Raw genomic sequence first — 15,016 nt, 5'->3', positions numbered from 1 at the left:
GCGGTACCTATTTATCTACTTCCCCCGGGGGGTGCTTTCGAACTGCTAGGTGGGCAGGCGCTGGGACCGAGCAGCGGGAGCGCACCCCGCCGCGGGGATTCGAACCGCCGACCTTTAGATCGGCAAGCCCTAGGCGCTGAGGCTTTAGCCCACAGCGCCACCCGCGTCCCCTTGATTCTTGGTTACAGGTCTGTTATAGAACTGGTGGTGGTTTGGATGATACAGTGGTGCCTCGCAAGACGAAAAGAATCCGTTCTGTGATTCTCTTCGTCTAGCGGTTTTTTTCGTCTTGCGAAGCAAGCCCATTGAAGGATTAGCGGATTAGCGCTATTAGCGGCTTTTAGAGGCTTTTAGCGGCTTATCAGCTGATCGGATCAGCTGATAAGCGGCTTAGCGCTATTAGCGGCTTTTAGCTGCTTTTAGCGGCTTATCTGCTGATTGGATCAACTGATAAGCGGCTTAGCGGCTTAGAAAAAGGGGGGAGGGGGGGAAACCAGAGGGACTCGCAAGACATTGTCGTCTTGCGAAGCAAGCCCATAGGAGATTCGTTTTGCGAAGCACCTCCAAAACGGAAAACTCCTTTGTCTAGCGAGTTTTCCATCTTGCGAGGCATTCGTCTTGCGGGGCACCATTGTATCTCATAATTTGTTGGAAGCCATCCAGAGTGGCTGGGGCAACCCAGATTATTGGTGTGTGTGTGTGCTGTCCTCTTCCATGTCTACGTTTTTATAACATAAGATGGGGGTCTGTAGTAGAAGGAACTCTTGAAGTGATTAGTCTGGTGTCTGTATAGTTAATAGCCCCAGCACAGCCTGTTAAGCATTCTTTTTACATATTTAAGGAGTTGGTGAAGCACAGGTACCATGGAAACAACTAGCTAGTGCAGGTGGGAAGTCAGGAGATGTCTGCCTTTCTTTCTGTGCTGAAACTAAAGCTACGAATCTGGGGTCCCCCTTGAAACTTAAGAGGGGAGCAAGATCCATTGGTGCTGTGACCATGAGCCCTTCTATCTTATGCTTAGCCTAAAGGTAAAGGTAAAGGGACCCCTGACCATTAGGTCCAGTTGTGGCCGACTCTGGGGTTGCGGTGCTCATCTCACTTTATTGGCCAAGGGAGCCGGCGTACAGCTTCCGGGTCATGTGGCCAGCATGACTAAGCCGCTTCTGGCGATCCAGAGCAGCGCACGGAAACGCCGTCTACCTTCCCACCGGAGCGGTACCTATTTATCTACTTGAACTTTGAGGTGCTTTCGAACTGCTAGGTTGGCAGGAGCAGGGACCGAGCAACGGGAGCTCACCCCGTCGTGAGGATTCGAACCACCGACCTTCTGATTGGCAAACCCTAGGCTCTGTGGTTTAACCCACAGCGCCACCCGCATCCCATTATGCTCAGCCTACAGATGTTTAAATAAAACCATGTATCACAAATACCAAGGAGGGGAAATCAAACTGAGCCGGAGGGAAGTGCTTTCACCGCTCAGAGAGTGGGGTGCTTGTAACAATACTTTTGGGCTTCCCAGGGATGTTGACACTTACAAGCAGGTCTTGGCTTTCCTCTTCAGCGTCCATTTTAAATGCCATGATCTTCTCCCTCTCCTTCCTCAGATGGCCTAAGCACCTACAGATCTGGTTCTGAAGACAAAACAAAATTCCAGTCTGGTTCTATTTTCTTTTCCTGCTGAGTTTTAGGATGCATGCAAGAGGGAAGTTGAACAATATGGCTGTCCTGCATTCCAGGGTCTTTTGTGGAGATTCCCACTTATTTATCCCAGTGGATTGAATAAGACAACCAAATCCAATATTGGTTTAACATAACTCCCTCCATCCCCTTGAGAGACTGCTTCAGACCAACTCAAGCTCCAGGTTTTGAAGAGCTGTTCAACATTAGAGCAGAGAGTAATAATATAATAATAATTTATTATTTATACCCCGCCCATCTGGCTGGGTTTCCCCAGCCACTCTGGGCGGCTTCCAACAAAACACTAAAATACAATAAATACTATAACCTGTGTGTGTTTGTGTTTTGGGGGGTCTTTCTCCTTGGAGGAAAGCAGAGACATTTACAAATTGAATCATAATAGATTATAAACATTTCCCACCATTTTTGCTCTCTCATGTTACCCAGCCGTGCCCTGCCCTCCCCCCATCAAGACCCACTGCCTTTTCCTACCTTGTACTCCTGGGACGCCTCCTCTAGAGGAACCACCTCGTGGCTTTTGTGCTCCTTGGATCTTTCACACACCAGACAGATTGGGCTTTCGTCCTCCTTGCAGAAGAGCTTCAGGGGCTCCTGGTGTTTCTCGCAGACTCTTTCCTTTCCCTCCGCCCGCTTTCTTCCACAGAAATCCCCACGGAGCATCTTGGCTTTTTCTGCAACATTTGCCAGCGACCGATTGGGGATGAGGTTCCTCTGCTGAACTGTTTTCCTGCACTCAGGGCAGGAAGCCTCTCCTTCGGATTTCCCCCAATATTGGATCAGGCAGGATCGGCAGAAGTTGTGCCCGCACTCCGGGATGATCACTGGATCCTTGAAATACTCCAGGCAGATGGAGCAAGTGGCTTCCTCGAAGAGATCTTGCACGGGACCCCCAGAAGCAGCCATGGCTGCAGCTTCGCCTGGAAGAAAGTTGCTTTCGCTTTCTTTCTTGTCTGCCAGCAACTGGGCGTGTTTCCTTTGCAGGAAGGAGGTGACGCAAGATCTCTCCTGAGTCTCTAACAATGGGTTTTTTAAAAAACAACAACAACAGGGAAATCGTTCGTGGCTGGCTGTTCATTTAGGCAGGCATTTTCCGATGACAGCTGGAGACAAGTGATTTTTTTGTATTGTTATGAACTTCACAACATCCTCAAATCGCACTGAAAGTCAGTGAATCAATCGGAGCCTCTTAAGCTCCTCCCATCTGTATGCTCCGCACGCACACACGCACACATGGAGAGAGTATACATTCAAAGCAGCATAATTAGCAGGCAACTAAAATATCAACTTAAAGATGTCAAAAGAAAACGTTGCAAAGGTCGATTACAGAGCGTATTTAATGCAGCAAAGTTAACGCAAAAATTAAACATTTCAAAAGAAAGCATTACTAAAGGAAGTCAAATATGAAATGCACATTTAAAGCAGCATGATTAGCAATAAAATAACATAACAAAATAAAATAATAAAATAAAATATTACTCTAGAACATACCTGCTGCTGTTGCTGCCAAACCTGCCCATAGGGGTTCCTGGCGGGCAGTGGCTGTGGAAGCTCAGGCTAAACGACCTGAGACTGCACTAAGAGACATCCAAGATCCCTGCCCTTTCTTGTAGAGTTGGGAGGGATCCTGAGGGTCATCCAGTCCAACCCCCTGCAGGGCAGGCATGCCAACTAAAGCATCCAGGACTCCCGGGCCAGGTGGGAAAAGGCCTGCAAAAGACAGCAGGTATTCCAGGACTCACAGCCAAGGTGGTCTCTTGAGGAACAGAGTGCCTCTGAGCATGTGCTCAGCCTAGGAATTTGTCATCAGCCCCAGAGCCAAGCTCAAGAGATGCGCACATTAATCCACGCCTGGTTTCCTCACTCCAGCAGCTTTTGCAGTGATGGCAAGCTCTTGAGTTGTTGCTGTGTTACTGGAGATCTGTCAGTAGATTCCAACCTACCTTCGACCCAGCCCTGCCATAAGCATCTTGTGGGAATGTTCAGGGTGTCAGGAGAGGATATATTGTTTATTAATATCCTTCCTAACTTGCGCTAGCAAGTTCCTTTACTTAGCAGAGTGCATTCCCTTTTACGCAGCAGAAAACTAGTTGCAAACTTGTGTGAGTTTCTTAAGACAATACGCAATTCAATCTGGCTTGTCCAGATTGAAATATGTTCTAATATTTTCCTGGTAAGACCCCTTGTAAAGGTAAAGAGACCCCTAACCATTAGGTCCGGTCGTGGCCGACTCTGGGGTTGCGGTGCTCATCTCGCTTTATTGGCTGAGGGAGCCAGCGTACAGCTTCCGGGTCATGGGGTCAGCACGACTAAGCCGCTTCTGGCAAACCAGAGCAGCGCATGGAAACGCCATTTACCTTCCCACCGGAGCGGTACCTATTTATCTACTTGCACTTTGATGTGCTTTCGAACTGCTAGGTTGGCAGGAGCAGGGACAGAGCAACGGGAGCTCATCCCGTCGCGGGGATTCAAACTGCCGACCTTCTGATCAGCAAGCCCTAGGCTCTGTGGTTTAACACACAGCACCACCCGCATCCCAAAGACCCCTTGAATTCCCTCCTAAAAGAATAAAGGCACCACAGTCTTATTCATAAGCAATAAAAAGAAAGTTTACTCACGATCAGGCAGAGCACAGTGTGATATCTGAAGGCAGGCTTTAGGCTTAAAGTTACAAACATAAAGAAACAGGTTTACCCCATATGTGGATTGACTACAGTTAGCAGTCCGGGAAGTTTGCAGGACAAAAGGAAGATGGAAAAGAGGGAGAGTGGCAGCATGCCTTGTCCTTTTACCAGGTCTGGAAAGGTCACTAGTCACATGCAAGGAAGGATACTTCAGGCCAGGAGGAACAGGAAGTTTGGACTGGCTGGACCAAACATTCCCTTGCATGTCCACTCTAGCAAAACAAGGAATGTTGTACTTGACTGCTCTCAGTGGATTACATCCCACACATCTTGATGAGCTCCTCTTACATTCTTATGACACCAAATGCTTTCCACTTGCGTTAAAACACTGCTCATAGTTTGTTTATTCAGTAGTGATAGAATCATGGAGGTGGAAGGCACATCAGCAGTCATCTTATCAATGAGGGATCTTTATGGTATGGATGATGTATACCCTGTCAGGAGTTTGTCCTACTCTCTAGTAGGACCCTGGCAGAGACACATGCCCGACTGGCATGTTCCCTCCCTCCTGGTCTTTCGTTCGGGAGCTTCAAAAGCTTTCTTCTGCCCGAACATCACAGCAACCGATGTCAACAGACATCGGTACACTTAGGGATCCGCAGAGTCTTCACAGCTTGCGTAACAGACCTCAGCAACTCAGCATTTTGGCTAATCTACTTTATTTACATATAGGAGCACTGCAACATGGTTCCCTCTCTCTCTCTAGCATTGGGCAGCAAAGAGAAAAAGAACGAAGGACAATAGTCCCCATTCACGGAACACAGTAACACAAACATCCTGTCTCCGTAACTCCGCACTCTGTGGAGTCAAAACATACACCATCATGTGATAGACAAAAATCCCATGACTGCAATCACGGAGCAGGAATTCTAACTCCCCGCCCCAGGCAAAATAAAATAAAGTATTGCTCTTCTCTACCTCTACATGGAGAACAGCTAGTTTGGGAAAGGTGGTTGGCCAAAGTTGAGGTAATACAAATCCTATTTAGGGACTCAAAGCCCCTCTCCTCATACTTCCTGTCAAGTGGGAAGGTCTGAGGGATGTGTGGCACATTAAATTAAGGCCTCTCTCCATGCCAGCCAACGCTGCCTCATCGGCATTCCTGATAGCAAGGGATTGGGTGGTTTCTGCGAGGCCTGGGTAAGTCAACACCTCTCCGCTGAGCCTGTCCTACTTCACAGGGTTGCTGTGAGCATTACATAGGATATCATACCTTGGCTACGTCACTGCAGTTCCTGGAGGCAGGATTATGTGGTGTATGGGGCTGTTATACTTTTCTTTTTTTTATATTCTTATTAAAGATTTCTTAGTGTACAGGAACATGTGCGTTGTCTCATTTTTCAGGTTGTGTTTTCTACAATTCTGTTTCATTTATTGTGAGACAAGTTTTACCTTGTTGCCTCTAGCTGGGCCATCACTTACAGCTGCTTCACTAGCAGTTGGGTCAGGAGAGGCTGAGGCGGCCTCTGGGTCTAGTAACCCACCGACATCTCCCGAGCTGCAGAGACTCAGGTCTGAGAGAAGGAGAGACCTGAGTATTCGTAGGAGGAGTGCTCGCCTTTGGGTGAGACAGGGAGGTGAGTCACCGGGGGATCAGGACTGGACGCTGCCATGTCAAAGATAAAAGGCTGCCGGACCCTGCCCCGGGTTGTGGGAGCAACATTGCTGCTTGCTGGAACCTGCCTGTTACCCTGTGCCTGACCTAGCCTGGTTTCCTGCCTTGGCTCTGTTGGACTGACTCCTCATGGAAGACTTGGATTTGGGACCGGACCTGGACCGTGTTACTTGGGTTAACCCAAGCACAAACAGAGACCAGACCAGAATAATTAAAGCAAAGCGGCTGTAAACCTGATCTTTTATTAAAAGAATGACTGTTGGCAACAGGGTTCCCACTCACGTAACAGGCGATGGAGGAGAATTCAGAACAAAAGAAAACTCTTACATTTATACCTTTGATTTTCAATACAGAACAATGAGAAGTTAGAAAAAACAGTAAATGACAGGCGAGGCGTTGTCTAAGTAAGCTGCCAGCTACCGTATTTTTCGCTCCATAAGGCACACTTTTTTCCTCCTAAAAAGTAAGGGAAAATGTCTGTGCGTCTTATGGAGCGAAAAAAACGGTAATTTATTTGCTCCCCAATGCGTGCATTGGTGAAAGGGAGCCCATGCCTTTGGCATGATTAGGCAGCCATTTTTACATAGTACGGATATGTGACAAATTTGGCAATATGTATGCAAATAAATGAAGTATATTGTTACAGCAGCAAGACAGCAGTAAGTTGAGCTTTTAGAGTCAACGATGCAACGAAAGAGAATGTAACGGACGAGCAGAAGGGGAACATAGTCTAGGTACATTTGATACAGTACATTGTGAACCAAACCATATCAGTGTAGCATGTAAGGACACATACACTCAAGGGTACAGTAAAATGGTAAGTAAGCATCAGTGCAGCAAATGAGGATACAAAGGATACTGGGACATTAATATTCTTATACAGTGGTGCCTCGCAAGACAAAAAGAATCTGTTCTGTGATTCTCTTCATCTAGCGGTTTTTTTGTCCTGCGAAGCAAGCCCATTGACGGATTAGCGGATTAGCGCTATTAGCGGCTTTTAGCGGCTTATCTGCTGATCGGATCAGCTGATAAGCGGCTTAGCGGCTTAGAAAAAGGGGGGGGAGGAAAAAAACCCAGCAGGAACTCGCAAGACATTTTCGTCTTGTGAAGCAAGCCCATAGGAAATTCGTTTTGCGAAGCACCTCCAAAACGGAAAACTCTTTCGTCTAGCGAGTTTTCCGTCTTGCGAGGCATTCGTCTTGCGGGGCACCACTGTAATGGGGAATGGTGAGTGTGGTGGCAATGCTTCTATTCTACTTAGAGTGTATGTGTGGGGTTTTGCGTCAGTGTTACTTGTGTGGGTTCTCTTACTATTCACTCGTTGTGTTTCTTTGGTATTGAGAGGCTGTTACGATTTTTGAGGTGCAAATGACAAAAGAGCAACAAGAAGCAAAATCTTTGATAAAAGAAGAAGAAGAGGAGTTTGGATTTGATATCCTGCTTTATCACTACCCGAAGGAGTCTCAAAGCGCCTAACATCCTCCTTTCCCTTCCTCCCCCACAACAAACACTCTGTGAGGTGAGTGGGGCTGAGAGACTTCAGAGAAGTGTGACTGGCCCAAGGTCACCCAGCAGCTGCATGTGGAGGAGCGGAGATGCGAACCCGGTTCCCCAGATTACGAGTCTATCGCTCTTAACCACTACACCATACTGGGGTTAACACACAAAAACCCCAAATATGTCCAGACACACAAAAGTACAAGCAGAGGCGCTCTCTAAAAATCTATAGATGGATCTGCCCAACTATTAGCTGCAGACTATTTCAATGGAAATAATTGTATACATAGAAATGTACCACCATCCCCTAGAGTTCCTTAGATCAGCACCATCCTGGCTTCCAGCATCACCTACAAGCTGAACGTGACCATCTTGGGAAGGTTAGTGAAAGACCTAGGCGGACACAGGAATTTCTTTCTTACATCTGAGTTTCATAACCAACCCAGGCCACAGACTCCCGAGGAAACACTGACTGAAGCATGGGACAGGGTCTACAGGCTTTCTGACAGTGCTTCCTAGACACCTGGCCTGAGCAGGACCAGCGGTGAAAGAGCCAGCCAGCCACTGTTCTACAAATATGGCTTCTCCTCAGGGAGAAAGTAACCTCTGAGCTCATTCCTGGGAAGGAAGCAGCATGCATGTGGTGACAGCGTGGGGTTCCTCCATCTTGTCTGCCTCCTCCCTTAGGCAGGCAGGTTTAGATGGCCCTTACTGAACACAGAAAACAAGGGCTGGAGGGTCTCTCCTGAGAAGGAGGCTGCTGAGAACGTGCAGAGGCGGGCTGCTCTATCGGCATCGTAAAAGGCCATCCGCCTCCCTTCACAGTTCAGGGTCACTCGGATCCTCCTGGGTTCGCAACTCAGGGGCAAAACAGTCCGTGAACCAAGACAGGCAGCCCTGTATGCGCCTCCCCACTTCCCCAGATCCCAGACTCCTTCTTCGGGACCAGCAGTGATCACCTGCTTCCTCTGGACAGAACTTTTGGCAACCCCCACAGCCCACCCCTCATCGCTCCCCACGGTGACTTCCCAGAAATGCCTGCCTGCTGTGAACCCCTCACGACCCAGCACGTAATAATAGTTGTTAAATCTCTCTGGTCTGTCGGGCAGAACTTGACGTTCTCCTCCTCGCCTCACACTCTTACGATCCTCAGACAAGAGGAGCCAGGGATTTGCTGTGTCGGGATCCAAAGTTACATTTTCTGTGGGGGCAGATGAGGAAAGAGAAGGCAAACAAGGTCAGCTGGGAGACTTGACTTTTGTCTAGGCACGTAACAGGGAAAAACAACACCCTCTGAAATCAACAGGACCTCATCCAGGACTGGGATGCATCCTTTGATTTATAATACAGATAATAATAATAATTTTTTATTTTTATCCCGCCCATCTGGTTGGGTTTCCCCAGCCACTCTGGGCAGCTTCCAACAAAACACTAAAATACAATAACCTATTAAACATTACAAGCTTCCCTAAACAGGGCTGCCTTCAGATGTCTTCTAAAAGTCTGGTAGTTGTTGTTCTCTTTGACATCTGGTGGGAGGGTGGGTGCCACTACCAAGAAGGCCCTCTGCCTGGTTCCCTGTAAGTTGGCTTCTCACAGCGAGGGAACCGCCAGAAGGCCCTCGGCGCTGGACCTCAGTGTCCGGGCAGAACAATGGGGGTGGAGATGCTCCTTCAGGTATTCACATGTGTGCCACATGCATTATATAATTATAATGTTTACAGCAACTCTGTAAGGCAAAACAGAATTATTATTATCCCCATATTTCAGAGTGGCTTGTCTAAAGGCTACCCAGTGATCCATAGCTAAAACATTTAGCCAAGATTTCAACAAAGACCAGGCCAATAAATGGCTGGACTAAGGGCCACGACTTTTATTAAGTGACATGTCTGTGACTTTAACATTATTAAATACTGAACGATTGTTTTCTCAGTAATAGTAGCCCAGTGCATTCCAACATTTATCCGATGAAATTAGGGACGTCCCATTCTTTAATGATAATTTTACTATTTATACCCCACACATCTTATTGGGTTGCCCCAGCTATGCTGGGAAGCTTCCAACATACATAAAAACATAACAAAACATTAAACATTTTAAAAAATCTTCCCTATACAGGATTGCCTTCAGACGGCTCAGGGTTTGGATAACTCCATACCCTCCAACATTTCTCCAGTGAAAATAGGGACGTTCTAAGGAAAAGCAGGACATTCTGGGCTCAAATCAGAAATCGGGATGGCTTCTCAAAATCATAGATGGCCCTGGAAAATAGGGACACTTGGAGGGTCTGTCCATGTTGTATAGTTTTAAGTACTAGTTGAAAACATGTCCTTCTACAGTGGTACCTCAGGTTAAGTACTTAATTCATTCTGGAGGTCCGTTCTTAACCTGAAACTGTTCTTAACTAGAAGCACCACTTTAGCTAATGGGGCCTCCTGCTGCCGCCGCGCCACCAGAGCACAATTTCTGTTCTCATCCTGAAGCAAAGTTCTTAACCTGAGGTACTATTTCTGGGTTGGCAGAGTCTGTAACCTGAAGCGTATGTAACCTGAAGTGTATGTAACCCGAGGTACCACTGTATTTGGTTTTCTGATGCCTGGACTACGGGCTGGTTAGCTCTCCCTTCACAGGCCTAATTGGCACAGTATCATTTTGGTCGGAGAGATTCCTGGCTAAATGGCTAAAATTATTGGGAAGGTCCAGAAATGGGGGCATGAGTCCCTCCACCCCACACACTTAGTTAAGGATATCATCTAGGTATCTCTCCATGTAGAAAAACTGAAGTTTGAGGCAGAGGCAGACATACAATGCTCTGAGTTTGGGTTCTGTATGCTTACAGCATTTCATGCTGTTGACTGCCTCTTGCTGGAGATCGGATGTGGGGCAGCGGACTTGCCTGCTTGTGTTTAAGCCGTGTGCCAACACCCATGTTCAACCTGTCTGTATTGCCTCCTTGAGCAACTTGGAAATTATCACTGCCCACAGAAGAGAGTGAATGTGAAATCTCAGGTAAAAGTTATAGCTCATTGGAAGCAGCAGAAACATGTATGGCAGACATAGAAAGTGCTAGCCAGGGAGAACTGACATGGACAGAGTAGGCCCAATGGCCTGGTCACTTGGAGAAAAAAGCCCATCTCTCCCAGGAGTTGTGCTTCCAGCAGACCCTGAAATTACATACCTTTTCTCAGCTGAAGTCCTGATCCCAGAGAGTCTAGACAAGAAAAGGGAGCAGAGACTTAGCGCCACACCAGTGTCCTTATAACAATCTGGTAACAACAATACGAACTCATAACATTATATCAGAGGTCAGGCAACCAGAGGTGTCCTCCAGACTACAAGTCCCATAATCCTTAAGCACTGGCCATGCTGGCTGAGGCTGATGGGAGTTGTTGCCAAAAGCATCTGGAAGCCACCATGTTGGCTTTCACACCACTACTGCTTGGATAAGTAGAGGGGATGTATTAGTGCCAATGTCCAGAATAAGGACATGGTGTCTCCTTAGAGAAAAACTGCCTCCCATCCAACAGATCTTTCCATCACCAGCAGCCTTGAGGAGCTGTCAGATCCAGACACCCCTGGCCCAGGATCAGAGATCTCACTTGCCAGAGTTACTGACTGGCTCTTGGATACCTCCTGCTCCCCTCTTGGGTGCCCAGGAATTGAATAGACTGCAGCCCAGGCATGAGCTTTGGGGCCCTCCAGCTCTTGGCTAGCAGTATGAGAGGCTGTGAGGTGTATTAAAGCACCTGCGTGAATCAAGGCCTGTTTGAGAGACGGGAAGGGGTGAATAGAAGTTCTTGGTCTGAGCAGCTTCATTGCTGAAACAGCCACTCCAAGCAAGCTCAGCCTTCCTGAACCAGGGGAATGAACTGCAAGTCAGTGTAGACAATACTGAAGCAGATGGAACAATGTTTTCTGACAGTGCAAGGCTTGCACTGTTCAGCAATGCTGGGTAGTTTGTAGTTTGCAGGTTGATCACTCCCCTTTTCATGATGAAATAAAATTGCTGCTTTTTCAGCTGGCCGTCCCATCTTCCATCTTCCTGGCCCAGCTAATATTACAAGTGACCTGGAGCTTTCCACGAACATATATTTTTTTAATGCCCACTATAAAACCATTGAAGCCATTCTTAGTACCTCTGAACTGCTTCATGACACCTTCCAGAAAGGGATTTATATCACAGAAATCCCAGATCTTCCACTTCAGCGCAGGAGGAAAAGCCACAGGAGGAGCCTCAAACATCTCCTTTGCTTGAGACCTGATGGAGAAGAACAACATCAACCACCTTCCTTCCAATCAGGGCCGGCCCACCCATGAGGCAAAGTGAGGCGACTGCCTCAGGTGGCAGAATCCACAGGGGCAGCAGATCTCAATGTTGATCTTCCTTCTGCTCTTGTTCCTGATGTCACCCCTACTTTGTTGGAAGTGAATGAAAAATAAAATCATTGGACAGTGAGAGATTTTAGGATTAGGCCCATTTAAAATTAATCATTTAAAAAGAGAAAAATAGTGTGTGTGTTTATATATATGCACAGCCCTGAGTGCTCACTGGAAGGACAGATCCTGAAGCTGAGGCTCCAATACTTTGGCCACCTCATGAGAAGAGAAGACTCCCTGGAAAAGACCCTGGTGTTGGGAAAGATGGAGGGCACAAGGAGAAGGGGACGACAGAGGACGAGATGGTTGGACAGTGTTCTTGAAGCTACCAGCATGAGTTTGACCAAACTGCGGGAGGCAGTGGAAGACAGGAGTGCCTGGCGTGCTCTGGTCCATGGGGTCACAAAGAGTCGGACACGACTAAACGACTAAACAACAAATGCACAGACTATATGAGGGTAAGGAATGCTTACCCAGTGAAAACTTGCCCTCTCTTTTAAGACATTATTATGTTATTTTAAAATGAAATAATACTTGTAAATCATGTGGCGTACAGTATTTCCATAATGGGTGTATTTCCGTATGGGTGACTGGGTATTTCATCATCATAAAACGTGATTGCATATTTTTTTTAGATGAGAAAGAGGTTGCAGGAGTCTGAAACATGTTGTATAGTTGAAAATTAATTTCTCTAAGGGAATATTTAAAAAGTAATTACCCTAATATGTAAATATTAATTACTCACAATAGTGAGAGGATCATTTTCTTTTATTTTCTGCTTACCTCTGTAAGAAGCTTCCAATATCCTAGAGGGAAAGAAAGAAGTCATTTGGGTCACTTCTCTGCAGAATACTGTGTGGGTCTGAATGAAGGAAGGAGGGAGGGAGAGAGAGACAGAGAGGCGTATCTATCTTTTGGCTAAACACAAAGCAAAACACTCCCCTCTAAAACATGCAGAGAAATTTGATTCTGATTGAGTCAAACTGAGGCATACGCAATATCAAAGAACCACAGATTCAAGATTGTAATGGAAACAAATAATTTCATTGATACAGAATGCTTCGTTCAAGCCCTAGTGCTCACTTTTTCTGAATATTTGGACTTATCCAAACATCCTCCTCCCCATCTAGTTGCTAAACGGGATGTCTCAGTTCCCTAGAATGACCTAACTTCTAAGTGTCTTGGCGTCCTAGCATTCATGAAATGCAGTTCATAGTCACCCAGCCAGAGCCATGGGCCAGAAAGGACCATGCATGCTTGGCCAAACGACGTCAACATGCCGTGCTTGCATGCCTCGCAACATGCGCGCATGATGTCAGCATGCCCCACAGAATGCTGGTGCCATGCTCACAAGCTAGGGATCATGTTCGCAAGCATTATAAGCAGTCAGTTCCCAAAAGCCTGTTGGAATAAAAGGGTTTTCACCTGGAAGTGACTGGGAGTGGCCACCAAGACCATATAACACCGGTCCTGAAAGGCCTACCTTGGCTCCCAGTACGTTTCCGAGCACAAGTCAAAGTGTTGTTGCTGACCTTTAAAGCCCTAAACGGCCTCGGTCCAGTATACCTGAAGGAGCATCTCCACCCCCATCGTTCAGCCCGGACACTGAGATCCAGCGCCGAGGGCTTTCTGGCGGTTCCCTCACTGCGAAAAGTGAGGTTACAGGCAGAGGCGGAGCTATCTGCTCTGTGCCCGTGGGGGCGGGGCTGGCATACCGGAGGCGCCGCCCACAGCAAGCGTCCCGGAGGTAGCAGCGCTGTGCTGTAACCCCCCTCCCCAGGGATGACACCCAGGACGAGCCGCACCCACCACACACCCCATCCTCTGCCACTGGTTAAAGGGAACCAGACATAAGGCCTTCTTGGTAGTGGCACCCTCCCTGTGGAACGCCCTCCCATCAGATGCCAAGTAAATAAGTAACTGACTTTTAAAAGACATCTGAAGGCAGCCCTGTTTAGGGAAGTTTTTAATGTTTAACATTATGTTGGCAGCCGCCCAGAGTGGCTGGGGATACCCAGCCAGATGGGGAGGGTGTAAATAATAATAATAATAATAATAATAATAATAATAATAATAATAATTATTATTACTGGAAGGACAGAAAGGAAGGAGCCAGCCTGGCTTCTCTGGGGAGGGAGTTCTTAAGTTTGCAGCAGCCCCTCATATATGACTGCTCCCCTGTAGAACAACACAAAAGTTCCCGGAAGTTAAAAACCAAGTAGCAGGGAGGAAGTAGCCAAGGTGTGCTACTCAGCTTCTTCTTCTCATCAACATTTTAAAATGTGGGGCAGAATTCAGAAGTGATCTCCCAGCGTCAGAAGGAGGCCTCACCTGCAGTTGTTCATTCGCTGGCTGCCAACGCTTCTCCTCCATCTCCCGGATGAGGCTGTCAAGAGAGGAGAGTTCCCCGGAGAGTCTGGCCAGGTGCTCCTCCCTATTCTTTGCAATCTCCTTCTCCACTTCTGCCATCTGGGCCAGAAGAAGCTTCTCTTGTTCTTCCAGAAACTGGCGCAGTCGTCTGAACTCAACCACCATCTTTCCCTTCTCTGCTTCTATTTGTTTCTGCGATAAGGAAGTGGAAGGAAGAGACAGGAGGACAATATCAGAAATACAGTCTGGCTTTGCAGCATCCAGAGGTCAGATTTCAGAAGGATCGGCCTAAAAGTAACTTTCTCTCACAACATCTACCTGTTAGAATATCGTCTTCAGTAATGAATAAATGGCAGCAACTGATACCAAAATTTAAATGTCAAAATAACCAGCCGAGACAGAAAGCCAGAGCTATATGTGATACTAAGAAGAGAGGTTTGCAACTTCCAAATATAACAGATTTGTATTTTTCAGCTGTAATAAATTGAGTAGTAGAATGGATTATGAATGTCTATGAGGAGACAGCTAAACATGAGCCAAATTTGATTGAAGTACCATTAAATAGAATATTATGGGGAACATACAACAGACCATTTTTGCTGAAAAATTGTTTATTTTCTAATTTGGTAAGGTTATGGGACTGATATAAAAGCTTGCTCAGCTCTAAATTTTCTCCCTTGGGATCAATAATAAACATAATACTGTAGAATAGGATGTTTCCAAGTTTAAAATGTAGAAAAAGTATATGTTTAGCATTTGGGCCTTAATTAGGCAAGGA

General features: G+C 46.8%; 1 protein-coding gene across 1 annotated transcript in view; it reads right to left on the bottom strand.

The window, feature by feature from the left end:
* The window catches only part of LOC309526189 (uncharacterized protein), a 48,966-nt gene that overhangs the window by 27,434 nt on the left and 6,516 nt on the right, over positions 1–15,016 (bottom strand). Inside the window, exons 3-9 of the mRNA XM_082212104.1 lie at positions 14,200–14,430; positions 12,652–12,674; positions 11,628–11,749; positions 10,670–10,702; positions 8,181–8,692; positions 2,170–2,769; positions 1,536–1,631 (exon numbers count right to left, since the gene is read on the bottom strand). Of these exons, the coding sequence (XP_082068230.1) occupies positions 1,536–1,631; positions 2,170–2,769; positions 8,181–8,692; positions 10,670–10,702; positions 11,628–11,749; positions 12,652–12,674; positions 14,200–14,430 (1,617 nt within the window). The remainder of the gene's footprint in view (positions 1–1,535; positions 1,632–2,169; positions 2,770–8,180; positions 8,693–10,669; positions 10,703–11,627; positions 11,750–12,651; positions 12,675–14,199; positions 14,431–15,016) is intronic.

Source organism: Podarcis vaucheri, assembly GCF_965113315.1.
Source record: "Podarcis vaucheri genome assembly, chromosome: 2".
In the NCBI taxonomy this organism is placed as follows: Eukaryota; Metazoa; Chordata; class Lepidosauria; order Squamata; family Lacertidae; genus Podarcis; species Podarcis vaucheri.
This window is presented reverse-complemented; position numbering and strand designations above follow the sequence as displayed.